Raw genomic sequence first — 12,817 nt, 5'->3', positions numbered from 1 at the left:
AATATTATGTTTGAGTATTGTAGTTTCTTTTTCCAAAACGGATTTGCTTAAAAAAAATTGGGAGTATAAAAATATTTAAAATTAATTTTCATTATCAGGATTTAAAAATTCGTTATTTTTTAGCTCAAAAATTTATTAGGGGAAATGCTCATAATTTTGTCCAGTTTCTTATTTTGGACACTTTGAGGATAACATTGGACACTAAAAATAAATTGATTAAAATGATGGATTTTTATTCCAATATTTGATGAATAATTAATTCTATCTAAATATTAGTTCTTTTTGGAAGATTTTAACACTAAATACGTTAAAATTTGAATATGATTTGAGTTGAAATTGCTTTGTTGAAAATTCAGTGTGAGCAATTGCTTACGAGAAATATGACAGAACTTCGTGGCTTACTTCAGTCTTATTTAGTTTTGGTGAAGTACTAACAAAGTTTGTTCGCTGTTTTTGAGTGATATTATTGAATATTCATTGAATATTGTGTTGATTCACGTTACTGATGATTTGTACATTTGACCTGAAGTGAGATTTGCCTTGTGAATTATATTTTTCGTGTGAAAAATGGGAAATTTTTTAAGACATTCACCAGTGAGGTGATGATTCTTATTTTGGACAGGTGTTTTTCTCACGAAATTTCGTGAAGTTTTAGCTTTTGTGATGACTAGGTTGGACAAATGCCTGGAGAAACAAAGGAGCATCATCTCTACGAAAGAGATGTAGCGAGAAATGCCTTGAAAGGCTCCCGGAAAGGCCAGGGAATGAGCGCATCCGCGAGTACTTGGAGTACCGAAGTCAACTCACTTAATGAATGATATGGAAAGTTTCCGGGCTTCTTGTGACATTCTACGTTTCCCTTACATGAACAGGAAGAGGACTTGGTAAGATTGGTTCATCAAATGAAGAACAATGGGCATCCTATTAAGGCGGATTAGCTTTCCAAATTTACAGCCAAGTTGGACAAATTAATAAACAAGTTGTCCAAAATAAGAGCCAAGGTCACCTCTACTTATCAATTCATTTTTAAACGTATTAAAACTAATTTTAATAAAAATTAAACGATAAATAGCTTGCTAAGTTTCTAAACAACCCTTCTGAAAAGAGAGTAACAAGAAATGTCAATTAGTATAGAAAATATCGCACTTCAAACTTGGAACTTCGATGCTTATAAGCAGACTGTCCAAAATTATATAGTAAATAGCTGGAGACTTCCAAAAAGTACCCTAGATTCCTTCAACCTTCTATTTTGCAATTACGTGAAAACATAACGAAACAATAACTCTAGGTTAGTCAGGAAAAATTATTTTCTTTATGGGACACCGGTGTTCCAATCGTCCTCAAAGGATTAATATAAGCTTCGTTGCTCTGATTTCCACAAAAAGAACTAAAAACTTATACTTGTTAACACTCGAGAGACTTCGAAATTCGAACAGGCTACTACAGCCACCACGCGGACGAAACGAGAATTAAAAATGGCTTTTATTTGGTTTTCGAAATCAACCGATCTTCGAATGTCTTTTCACTTGGGGAATGCAAGAAAAATTCGTTGTTAGGGATTGGAACCTGGAATGGAGCACTTGCATCACAGAGCAAGCTATAAAGGATCAAGTTTAAATAACATTCTTCAAGTGATACCTTTGGAATTACAACAATATTAAAGACATGGAGGTGAAGTAAAAATTTCAATGGGTTGAAAACATAAATCACTAAGAGAATTTATTTGTGAGACATTTGATTTAATCGAAAATGAAATGCAATGTTGAAAGGTATATATAAGAAGGTGCCTTTGAGAGAGAGACAATCTAATGGGCAAAACCGGCAAAACAATTGGCATCGAGAGGATAGTCACTGAAGACTTATGTTATACAATAGTAAATCTGTCGATTGGTTGTGTCATTAAAAGTTAAATAGCGAGAGTCTAATAAATATTTCTTACCAATTGGAGGTATGACTCTATTTGCTGAACGCTGCAGATGGCTTATAATTCAATGGATGAGGAAAAAAGGGAGAATTTGCAGAGATATTGTGCAATTTTCATTTACGATTTTGCTTTAAGATTTTTTTTTTGCCAACCTGGGAAGGAGATTTATTGCAGAGTTGGAGATCTGTAATGTGGTGACGAGTTGATCCACAAGTTAATTGATCAATTTATTAAAGTTTGACGGAACTGTGCCAATTTTTATGATGGAAAAGTGTCAGCATGGTATTGATGGTGAACAAGGCCACCATCATCATTGCGCCATGACAAGAGTTTTATTGAAGTTCCGCAGTGGTCAGAAATTGAAGGTACTACTGCGGACAACTGATCACGATATTGCATAAAAAGTCTCCCAAGATGTTAGAAAGAGACAACATATCGATGGGATTATTATGGAAATTTTTCGCGACGCCGTGATTTGTCACTTAATCATATGGTTTCCACGTCAAAACGCACATGAGAGCCACAATAAATATTATTGTGTGCGTATTTAAATAATAATTTGTGGTCAACAGCTAATGACTTGGAAGTAGCAAATCAATTTTACTATTGATGGCTTGACTTTCTCTTTTTTATGCATTAATGACTTCAAGACCAATTCTACCGGTTTTTTTTAACCATGTTCAATATGCTTCAATTTGGATTTTTTTACTGTCTCTTTTGATCCAGGATACATCGTCGAGAGTTAAGATTGTCGTGGCACTTTATCCATTTAAGGCCATCGAAGGAGGAGATTTATCACTTGAAAAGGTGAGTCTTTATTTTTAATCATTCAATAGCTTTTTGGATAAGATTGTTATGCTGCCCGCACATTTCTTCGTCTTTGCGAAATATTAAATTCAACTTTAGCAAAATTCCGTTTTTCATGAATGTCAATTTCAAAATGTCAAAATTTGTCCCCTGTTCCATTCCATGTCTATTCCATTCTGTCAAACTCTTCTTCTTTGCGTGAGCATTACAATAAATTCAATTTAGATTTGAATACGACAAATCGAGACGTATGCAAATTTGCGTGATCTGAGTCTCAGAAACATAAGAAGCAAAGTTTGACAGTTTTGAAATTTACATTCTCCGATTGGCAAATGAATTTCGCTTGATTGAATTTGAAATTCAACCTTACGTTCTAACTTTAGAAGAATTTTAATAGTTTGTTGTTTATTTCTCGAATCGGTCGATGTTTTTGGACATTAACCTCACTTTTCTGACGTTGTATGATTAACTACATGTCAAATTAATAATAGATTTATCAGAAACGATTTTATTTGTAATAATTATAGAAAAATTCAGTTTCTCTGTCAAATGATAGTTAAATATTTGGGTTGAACCCTAACCTCAACTTCAAGCTTCCGATATTAAAGAGGTGCAACTCTTGTAGCAAGCTTTGTTTTAGCTTCTGTTTGAAAAGGAGAAAGCCCATAAATAATATAAATCTATTGGGAGGGGCACCGAAGACTAGAAGTCAATATTTCATACGGTTTAGCCCTTAAATCAAAAAAAAATTTTATACGACAAATAAATGTCATTATTTCAATAAAATAAATCAATTGCAAGTATACCTTATCAATAACTACCGACTGAAACTGATGCAATTACGTTCGAAAATTTAAAACCTTTTCAAAGAAAAAGTTTAATTTTGACCCGATCACTTAAGAAGCAAGATATCTGGAGATATATATGGCTCCGGCACACCCTTTCGATTAGGAAAATTTCATGAAAATAAAATTAATAGCCTCTTCTTTCTCAAACATTTTGCATGTGTTTATCTAATTCTGTCGAACTAAAAATTCGGTAGAGCAAAATCTAATTTGTTATGATGTTTAAAGGAAGAAGAAGAGTGCGAGAGAGTGAGATGGATATAATCAATAGGTTTGGGAAAGAAAAATATGCTAATTTCGAATTCACGAAATTTTCCTGACTTAAAAGATGTACCGGATCCATAAACTTTGACCTTGAAAAATTTGTGACTCTTTTTCGATGAAAAATTTCATCTCGACTGAAGTATATGCTTAAGTGTTTTCGTTTTAAAAATATACTTCAGTCAAGAAGATTTTCTTGTGACAAAGTTCATATGGAACATCAACTAGAAATATGCCTAACAATGTTTCATGAAGACATTTTGCTCGGAGCATAAGGAACTTGAAGTCAAGAAGATAATTATAAAGAAAATGATAAAACAAAAAAAAACATTGCAAAATATATCCATTTTGGGATTTAAAAGAGTTATATTAACTCTAAAAAAAAGATTTTTTTAACTCTTGAAACGAGATATTTTAACTCTTAAAACGAGTTATTTTCAGTCTTAAAAAGAGTTATTTGCACTCTTTTGTCATGTAAATTTTAGAACAAAAAAGTTAATCAACTCTTCCGAATATTATACCTAGAAGTAAAATCAACTCTAATATATTGTTAATCAAAAATCACAACGAAAAAGAATTAATTTAACATATATTCGAGTAAGTTTTACTCGATTATTTTTCTGAGTATTAAAAAACTTGATTTATCCTATCGAAATACTATTTCAGGAATCAAATCTTAATTCATTTTAATCACACTTAATGTGAAAATTATCTCAACCGAAGTATACGTTAAATGACAAATTTTTAACTGCGAACAAAGTTCACTGCAACATCAAATGTATTCTTATCTATAAGTATTAATATTATTATTCAAAAGAAAAAAACAAATTGATCAACTACACTGAGAAGAAACGGGGGTGCGATTAACTTTTTTCATTATAACTTTAACACTTTTTAGGTGTAAAAATATATCAACATTTTTTAATATCAATTTTACACCTTTTTAAGTGTAAAATTAACATGAAGAAGTTTAATTTTAACCCATAATACATCTAAAAAGCATAATATTTACACCTATTTCGGATCAATAATGTAGGGTAAAATTAACATTTCTGGAAAGTTATTTTAACTTTTTCGGATATCTCTCAGTGTAGGGCAGGGGACGGCTTCGCAGTCTCGTAATGTTATAGCTGAGTAAAGTTGATTTTTTCGAAGTTACTAAGTGAATCTCATTCATGGTACCTCACATCTCTTTACAAATAAAAACATCTCTTAAAAAAATTGCATTAGATTGATTTTAAGGCGCATGACACCTCCTACAAACGGTTAAATCAAGTGAATAAAAGTTTCATCTAAACAGCGATGTGCAAATCTTTGTGTCCGGTGCAATGTTTTCCGGTGAAAATGAGGTGTAAATAGTATTGACAAATTTTGTTCGTAGCTGAGCAAATCAGGGCAACTGTGTAAGAATCACTACTAAATTTTAATTTTCTTCTAGAACGTAATTGAGAGATTTTTCAAAGGATTTAGGGGAACGTACTCTACCTTCGAACGTTCATTCCTTCGAATAATGTGAATCTTCTTTTAGTTTTCCTAAGAGACTTACACATTTCCATTAAATATTAGTTAGCTTATCATCAATTATTGATAAATATGTGATAATCATGTGTAAATCTTTTAAGAAAAATAGAAGAAATTTACATTATTCGAAGGCATGAACGTTCGAAGGGAGAGTACTTTCCCCTATTATTCCCAATAAGAGATTTCGACATAGCAGTACAGTAGAGCCTCGCTATAGTCTATATTTGGTTCCAGATTTGACACTTGGGTCGCACTATAGTCCACGTCATTTTTTAAAATTATCAACGACTTTTAGTATTGAAATTGCTCAACGACTTCCACTTTCTTAGCGATTGTGGTACTTGTCCTCGCTCTCTTCATTATGGATCACAATTATCACAACTACTCTATAAAGTTTGCCAAAAATATTAAAATAATTATGACAAAATTGCATGTCGCATACGAAAAAACATAACCTAACTTAAAATCAGTGTTTTGAAATCAACGGTCGATAAATTGTGGGCTATAGAGCGATGGCCTATAGCGGGGTTCTACTGTATAATTGATGCAGTTTGTGTTTCATTCAGTCTTGGACATCATTTTTCATAGAAACTGCACAAACTTCCCCTAATTTAGTTCAACAAAGTTACTAAATTAATTACTAATTCGTTTTTTTCGTTGTTTATGATGTTAGTTTTAAACCCCCTTGTTCTTTTTTTTTGGAATCAATAAGCACTGTTGTCAAAAAGGTGTGGTATATCGTCTAACAGACAATAACAGTAAGACAAAAAAGTCAAATTAAAAATCACTGATTGACATGTGAATTGATTTCCGTGGGTGGCATTATTGCAAGAGAAATTTGTGAAATTCGTTTTGTGATCTCTTTAACCAATTTTCCGCTAGTTATTTTTTTTTAGGATTCTTTTACGCTGCTTTTCCAACACATTGTTCTATTACATATAAAAGCTTTTATGCGTCCACAAAAAAAGTACCAGCAGAACGTTCTTGCTGATTTTTTTTGCTAAAAAAAAGCAATTGTGATGTTTTCGGCACAATAACCCAAGTTTCATTTGCTTCTTTTGAGGTCGAGGTGAAATTGCCTTTTAATCATCACGAGGTGATCCCAAAATTGATGGAAAGGAAATAATTTACTGGTCAATGGTGTTAGGAAGAGCTCTCAAAGTAGAGGAGAAAAAAAAAGAATAACAATTTGAAGATCATAATATAATAAAGTATTATAACTTATTGAGTGAAAATCGTGACATCACAATTATTCCAATTGAATTTCTTCATAATTGCTGCTATTGCTGATTATTGGATTTTTCTATTACAACATTCACCAATTCTCTCCAATAAATGCAGGGGGAATTACAAGGTGTACTGATGAACTTTTTGAGGGAGAGTTGGTGCAAAAAAAAAATATGATAATTGTTGATTTATAGAAAATAATCATTTTCGAATGCGGGTGATTATGAAATTAAATGGAGATGCCAAGGCCGGTCTCGCCCGTCATCATCATTATATTCTTATTTTACTCCGCGTGTGAGCTTCTGCTGCAAGATGCTATTTTATTTGTTAACGAAAGATTATACCTATTCAATTCGATTGGCTTAAATGTTATTTGTTGTTGATGGGTAGAGACGTGATATACAGAGATGACCCGAAAGAAGGCACCCGCTGAGATTATTGTTACCAATGGAATCAACTAACTAACTTGGTTGTTCTTTGATACAGAAAAAAATCTGTTTTTTTTCATTTTCTTTATAAACACTTCTATTACCTTTTTATTACATTTCGACAGTGAAGAAAAAGTTTGGCTATTAACTATTCTGTTACTTGAATCTGATCAATTCAATGAATTTTAACGAATTTGTACGAATTTATTAATCTTTTATTAAAGTAACAAATTGGGTTTTGAAATAGTTAAGATCGGTAACTTTCCGTATTCATTATTCCTCAGTTTATTTGTTTTTGTGAAAATAATTAGTCTTGAGTTAGAAAGGGGAAATTTGAAGTAAACTTGTATACTTCGGTCGAGATGATTTTCACTTTTAGTCAAGATTGTGTACTTAGGTGGTTGCCACGTTCCTTCATGGGACCGGTCCTCTCTTGCACTAATCTACTCCAGTTCTGGCAACTCTCCGCCAGCTCCTTCCAGCACCTCAGTACTCCCAGCTGTTCAAGGATTGTACACTACTTCTTTCCATCGTTTCCTGGCGCGTCCCCTTATCCATATCACTTCAAGCTCACTATTTAGTAGCTTTTCGGATATCCTTTTAGTTGGAATTCCTTGCGTCATGATTGTGTAGAACATTCATATCATACACCGCTATTCTGATATAGGCTTGTTTATACTTAAATACAAGGGCAATCCCAGAAGTTCCTAGCCTCAGAGGAACAACAAAAAATATTTTGAACTTTTTTATTTCTCAACATAATCTCCTTGTAGATCGACACACTTTTCCCAGTGATCCTGAATAGCATCTATACCCATTTTATAGTAGGTTCCGTCGAAATAGGCGTCAATTGCAAGCTCGACCTCAGTATTGTTAGAAAATTTTTGTCCAACCAGCCATTTTTTCATATTTGGGCACAGGAAATAATCCAATGGGTCAAATCTGGCGAATAGGGGGCGTGAGGAAGCACTTCAAACTTCAATTTCTTAATTTTGGCCATCGCGACACGACGATGTTTTTGTTCCGGTGTGAGCAAACACGGGACCCATCTTGCACAAAGCTCTTTCGTTCAAATTTTCTGTCAATATGCGATGTACGGCACTTTTTGAAAGGCCTGACAAGTCACTAAGCTCACACACTTTCAATCGACGATCACTCAATATCATTTTTTTGATTTTCGTCACATTTTCCGGTGATGACGCCTCTTTAGGGCGACCTGTGCGTTGACCATCATTCAAACTTTTTCGACCACGCTTACACTCTGCTACTCAGACTTTTGCGGCGGAAATCGAAAGAGCAGACTTCCCTAAAGTAGAGAATCCAGGTTGCCTTTAATATTGGGTGTCTTTAGATCTTTCAAAAACAGGTACTGGATCACGTAACGATGGTCCATTCCTTCCATGTTTAAAATTTTTTTATAAGAATCCCACTTTCAACAGCTGTCAAAAAAACTAAGCAGCACGTTGCCGCCAAACTTGAAACTTAATCTTTTTCATGTTGGTACTTTAGAAAAAAATCACTGTTCCCAACCTACAAGCGCCATCTATACCCGAGGCAAGGGATTTCTGGAACTGCCCTCGTATGTTAATTCATTAGTTAGTATCGTTGGTATTTAGCAAAATTCCACTGCTTCTTCTGTATTTTATGAATTTTTTTCTTTATTTGTGCTGTTCTTATTTTCTCGATTATATTGAACTATAAGGCTTAATATAGAAATTTTCAAAAATAAAATTAGAATTGATATTGTGATTGTGAAAGAACAGCGACTCATTGAATTAGACTACGTGCGATATTTCTTTTTATTTCAAGCAAAATACGCTTTTTAAGAAGCTCTAAATAGAGTTAAAGTCTTAATTCTTTTTATTAGTCATCAGATCATTATCATTTTGCTATGAGTTAGCCATACTTTTGGGAAGCATTTAAGGTAAAGTACCCTTTATTCGACCGGTTCCTCTATTCGACCGGTAGATTTATTTATTCAATTTAATTATATTTGCTATAATATTTTGTGTATGATCTAACATTAATAGGTCAATTATTCTTTAAATAATACGAATCAGTGACAAATTCATAGAAATTGATGAAATTCACCATCAAATATTCAAAAATTGGCCCACCGGTCGAATAGAGGAACCCGGTCGAGTAAGGGTACTTTACCTTATCTATGTGGAAATTTAAATGTTTGTAATTCCGATTTTGGAATACCGCTCGAATTCGTGGCAAACGTTTAAAAATACTTTTTATCAATTCAAAAAAAAAGAACGGCTAAATCAAGATCAGCGCCATCTCTGATAAAAACTACAAATGTTTTTTCGATACAACTAGTGTTTTTTTTTCTTCGGGTATAACGATCAATCTAGCAAAAGGTTCTCCAAATCATCAAACACATTCGATTTTATGCCACTAATTGGATTTTTCTACCATTTCCTTTTAATCTTCATCAGAATGCTGAATACGAAGTCATTGATGATTCCCAGGAGCATTGGTGGAAGGTGAAGAATCAACATGGACAGATTGGATATATACCCAGTAATTATGTTAAGGCAAAGGAGTTGCTAGGCTTGGAGAAATATGAGTGAGTATTCTGGCATGTTTGGAGTCTTCCTTCCCAGATCATTTGCGATAACATTCAATATTTATCTTGCAGTTGGTATGTGGGTGATATGTCTCGACAGAGGGCAGAGTCATTGTTGAAACAGGGAGACAAAGAAGGTTGTTTCGTGGTGAGAAAGTCTTCCACAAAAGGCCTCTATACTCTATCTCTCCATACCAAAGTGTAAGTTTTTAACCATTTTTTTTTACTTTCTATCTCAATTGAATTCTATAGCGAAGCATTTGGCAACAAAGGATCATTTTTTTTTATTAAAGTGATTTAAAATAAAAATAAAATAAAGCTATCGTATTCACACAGAGAAATCATAAGCGAGATAATCTCTATTTCAAATTCCCTTTCATAATAATTGATATTGGCGGAATGTTTACTCTTTCGATGAATATATGGGATATCTATAACAAATAAATATCTCGGAGGAATTTTGATTGGGTGAAATTTTCAACAGCATAACACATTTTCATCTCGAAATCAATGCTGCAGTTACAAAATTGCACACGAAATGATCAATTTAAGTGGTGTTTGAGTGTCTGAAGAAGTAGATAGCGAAAAGTAAAAAAAAAATTAACAGCACAATAGACAGGCGATGTTCTACTTTTTTTTGAGGAGATCTAATTGTCTCATGAAATTACTGCAATAATGCTCTAAATGTCTAAAAGCCACACACAGAGTTTGAGGTTTAAATGTGAATTTCTCTTTTCGTTATGATTAAGTATTTATAGCCAAAATAGGAGAGAATTCATTAATTGAAAGAGAAAATTATCCCAAATTGATTGAAACTGGTTCAATTGAAGAACTTTTGAATGATCTTATCTGCAGGTTTTATCCGCAATTTGTGCTATTTTGAATCTAGGAGAAGGAGAGAATTTAAAGCAAATAAATGAATACACGGATAGATAAAAATCAGTTTACCGGTTCATTACCGATTCATAACAAATTGGTAGCGATTCAGTTTGTCTGTAATTCAAAGGCCTTTCAAATGAATCCATACTTTTTCTAATCGGTTGAGAAATGAGCTCTCTAGACCATTTTGAAATCTTGACCTTGAAAAAACCATTCAATCGAAGGGTTAGCTATAAAACAAATACGTACGAAACATCCATTTGGATAACCCCCGAATTTGAATATACAACACAACGTATTCAAATAACAGTTTTGACAAATGTTTAGGTATTACGTCTACCGCCGTCGTAACGCAGATACTCTAACCTAAAAGTTCCATCCCAAAGTCGTCACAGTGAAATTTTTCCAAAACATCAATAAAAAAATAGTAAAAGCACTGAGAAGTTATTATTAATCGAAATGTATGCACGGTATGCACCACTTCTGACACTTCCTTCTAAAGCGTTTTCGTGACATCCAGAATTTATACACTAAAATTATTTAAGAGCTGTGTAATGTGTATAATGCTTTAAAGAACATTAATAAACTGTCAATTGGTAAGGCTCGAAATAGACCATTGCCGTTGTCAGGATCAGCCTGAAAAATGAATATTAGTTCTGATACATTCAGAGATCAGCTCAAAATTTGGGAGATCAAGCTGACATTCTAAACTCATAAGGTCTAGAGAAATTTAAAAAGATTAGCGACAAAAGCGCCAGTGACATGACAAAGCAAAAAAGTACATTTTCTGTGTTTTTAAGTACTCTTCGAAATTGTCATCTGGACGAAAAAACATGAAGAGTGATGATTAGCTATATGGACCCGAATGAGTCCGACAACCTTACATAAAATAGAAGAAGAAGAAGAAGAAGAAGCGGTAAAACAGAACGTGCACAGTCGTACAATCTTGAAATGAGAACTAATTGAATCGACCGACCGACGCGACGTGGAGGAAGTGGTAGAGGTGATCCATTGTCTATAATCCTCTCGATCAGTAATAACCTTCCCGATTTGAGAGCTCTCTCCGGTAGAGGTTTTTCCTTTACCGATTCGAAGGTATATCAGCGCTAAAGCGGCGAGTACGTGGACTTGCACTTTAGGCTTCCGGTAGATTTTCGAATGGGTTTGGCTTGGCTTTGGAGTGGCTTTGTCTCTTCGAAAGGTTATTATTGAACGGAGTCAATAAGGAAACATCCTTATTACACTCTTGATTACACTTTGAAGTCTTCTAGAAATGAAAGAATGTTAATGAATTGGAAATTTTTTCAAAAAATTTCTAATCTGTGATCTTGAACCGTTCTGTAATAACCTTCCCGATTTTAGAGCTCTCTCCGATTAAGGTTTTTTTCGTCTAAAACTGAGAGAGAAAAGGTTTTTTTCTGTACCGATTCAAAGGTATATATTAGATAGAATTTACCTAAAACCCCGTTGGAAGTTCAAACGTTGAAAAAAAAACCCACGAGTTTTCACAACAGTGAGTAAGTTCATGAAAAGGATATTTATTTTAATGAAATTGCAATTCAAACGTTATGCCATCCTGCATCAAATGTTTCAAACATTCTGCAGCAAACGTTCACACACAGTCGTTGACATTGTTGACGATTGAAGTGTCAAGAATACCGAAATTCGAAATGGCAGGACAATCAATACTAAAGCGGCGAGTACGTGAACTTGAACTTAAGACTTATTACGGAAGATTTTCTAAGTTTGGCTGGGTTTTGTAGTGGCTTTGTCTCTTCGAAAGGCTATTACGGAGTCAATGATGGCTTGGTCTGATCGATGATGATTTGTTGCGACCGTGTGGATGTAGATGATGTCAAAAAATGGAATCTCAGTCCTCTTTAACTCGTTCTTCTTCTTTTTTTTATTTGCCAACGTTTCGGTCCTTTGGTTGGGACCTTCTTCAGGGTATCAAAATTTGGGAGAACAATTGTTAATGTTTTTGAAAAAAAACTACTCTAACACTTTTTACTTTCCGATGTTCACTCATCGCCTTAGCATTACAACATTAACAATTGTTCTTCCAAATCTTGATGCCCTGAAGAAGGTCCCAACCAAAGGACTGAAACGTTAGCAAATAAAAAATAAAGAGAAGAACGAGTTAAAGAAGACTGAGATTCTATTTTCTGACATCATCTTGGTCTGATCCTTCACAGCTAAATTCGGTTTGAAACCGAATAAACGTCAAAATAAGTTTATTCAGGTAGCTTTTTGACCATCAACGTACAAATTTCATTTGACGTTTCTTTGGTTTCAAACGGTTCTTTGCACACTTCTGTTTTAGAGGTTGCCTGGGAGGGCATTTCGTCCT

General features: G+C 33.8%; 1 protein-coding gene across 5 annotated transcripts in view; it reads left to right on the top strand.

Moving 5' to 3' along the window:
* Positions 1 to 12,817, top strand: part of LOC129805941 (tyrosine-protein kinase Btk29A) — a 108,796-nt gene that overhangs the window by 84,610 nt on the left and 11,369 nt on the right. For all 5 annotated transcript variants that reach the window (XM_055854227.1, XM_055854230.1, XM_055854228.1 and 2 more), the window contains 3 exons: positions 2,651 to 2,731; positions 9,458 to 9,588; positions 9,661 to 9,789. In XM_055854227.1, the coding sequence (XP_055710202.1) occupies positions 2,651 to 2,731; positions 9,458 to 9,588; positions 9,661 to 9,789 (341 nt within the window). The remainder of the gene's footprint in view (positions 1 to 2,650; positions 2,732 to 9,457; positions 9,589 to 9,660; positions 9,790 to 12,817) is intronic.

Source organism: Phlebotomus papatasi, chromosome 3, assembly GCF_024763615.1.
Source record: "Phlebotomus papatasi isolate M1 chromosome 3, Ppap_2.1, whole genome shotgun sequence".
NCBI classification, from domain to species: Eukaryota; Metazoa; Arthropoda; class Insecta; order Diptera; family Psychodidae; genus Phlebotomus; species Phlebotomus papatasi.
This window is presented reverse-complemented; position numbering and strand designations above follow the sequence as displayed.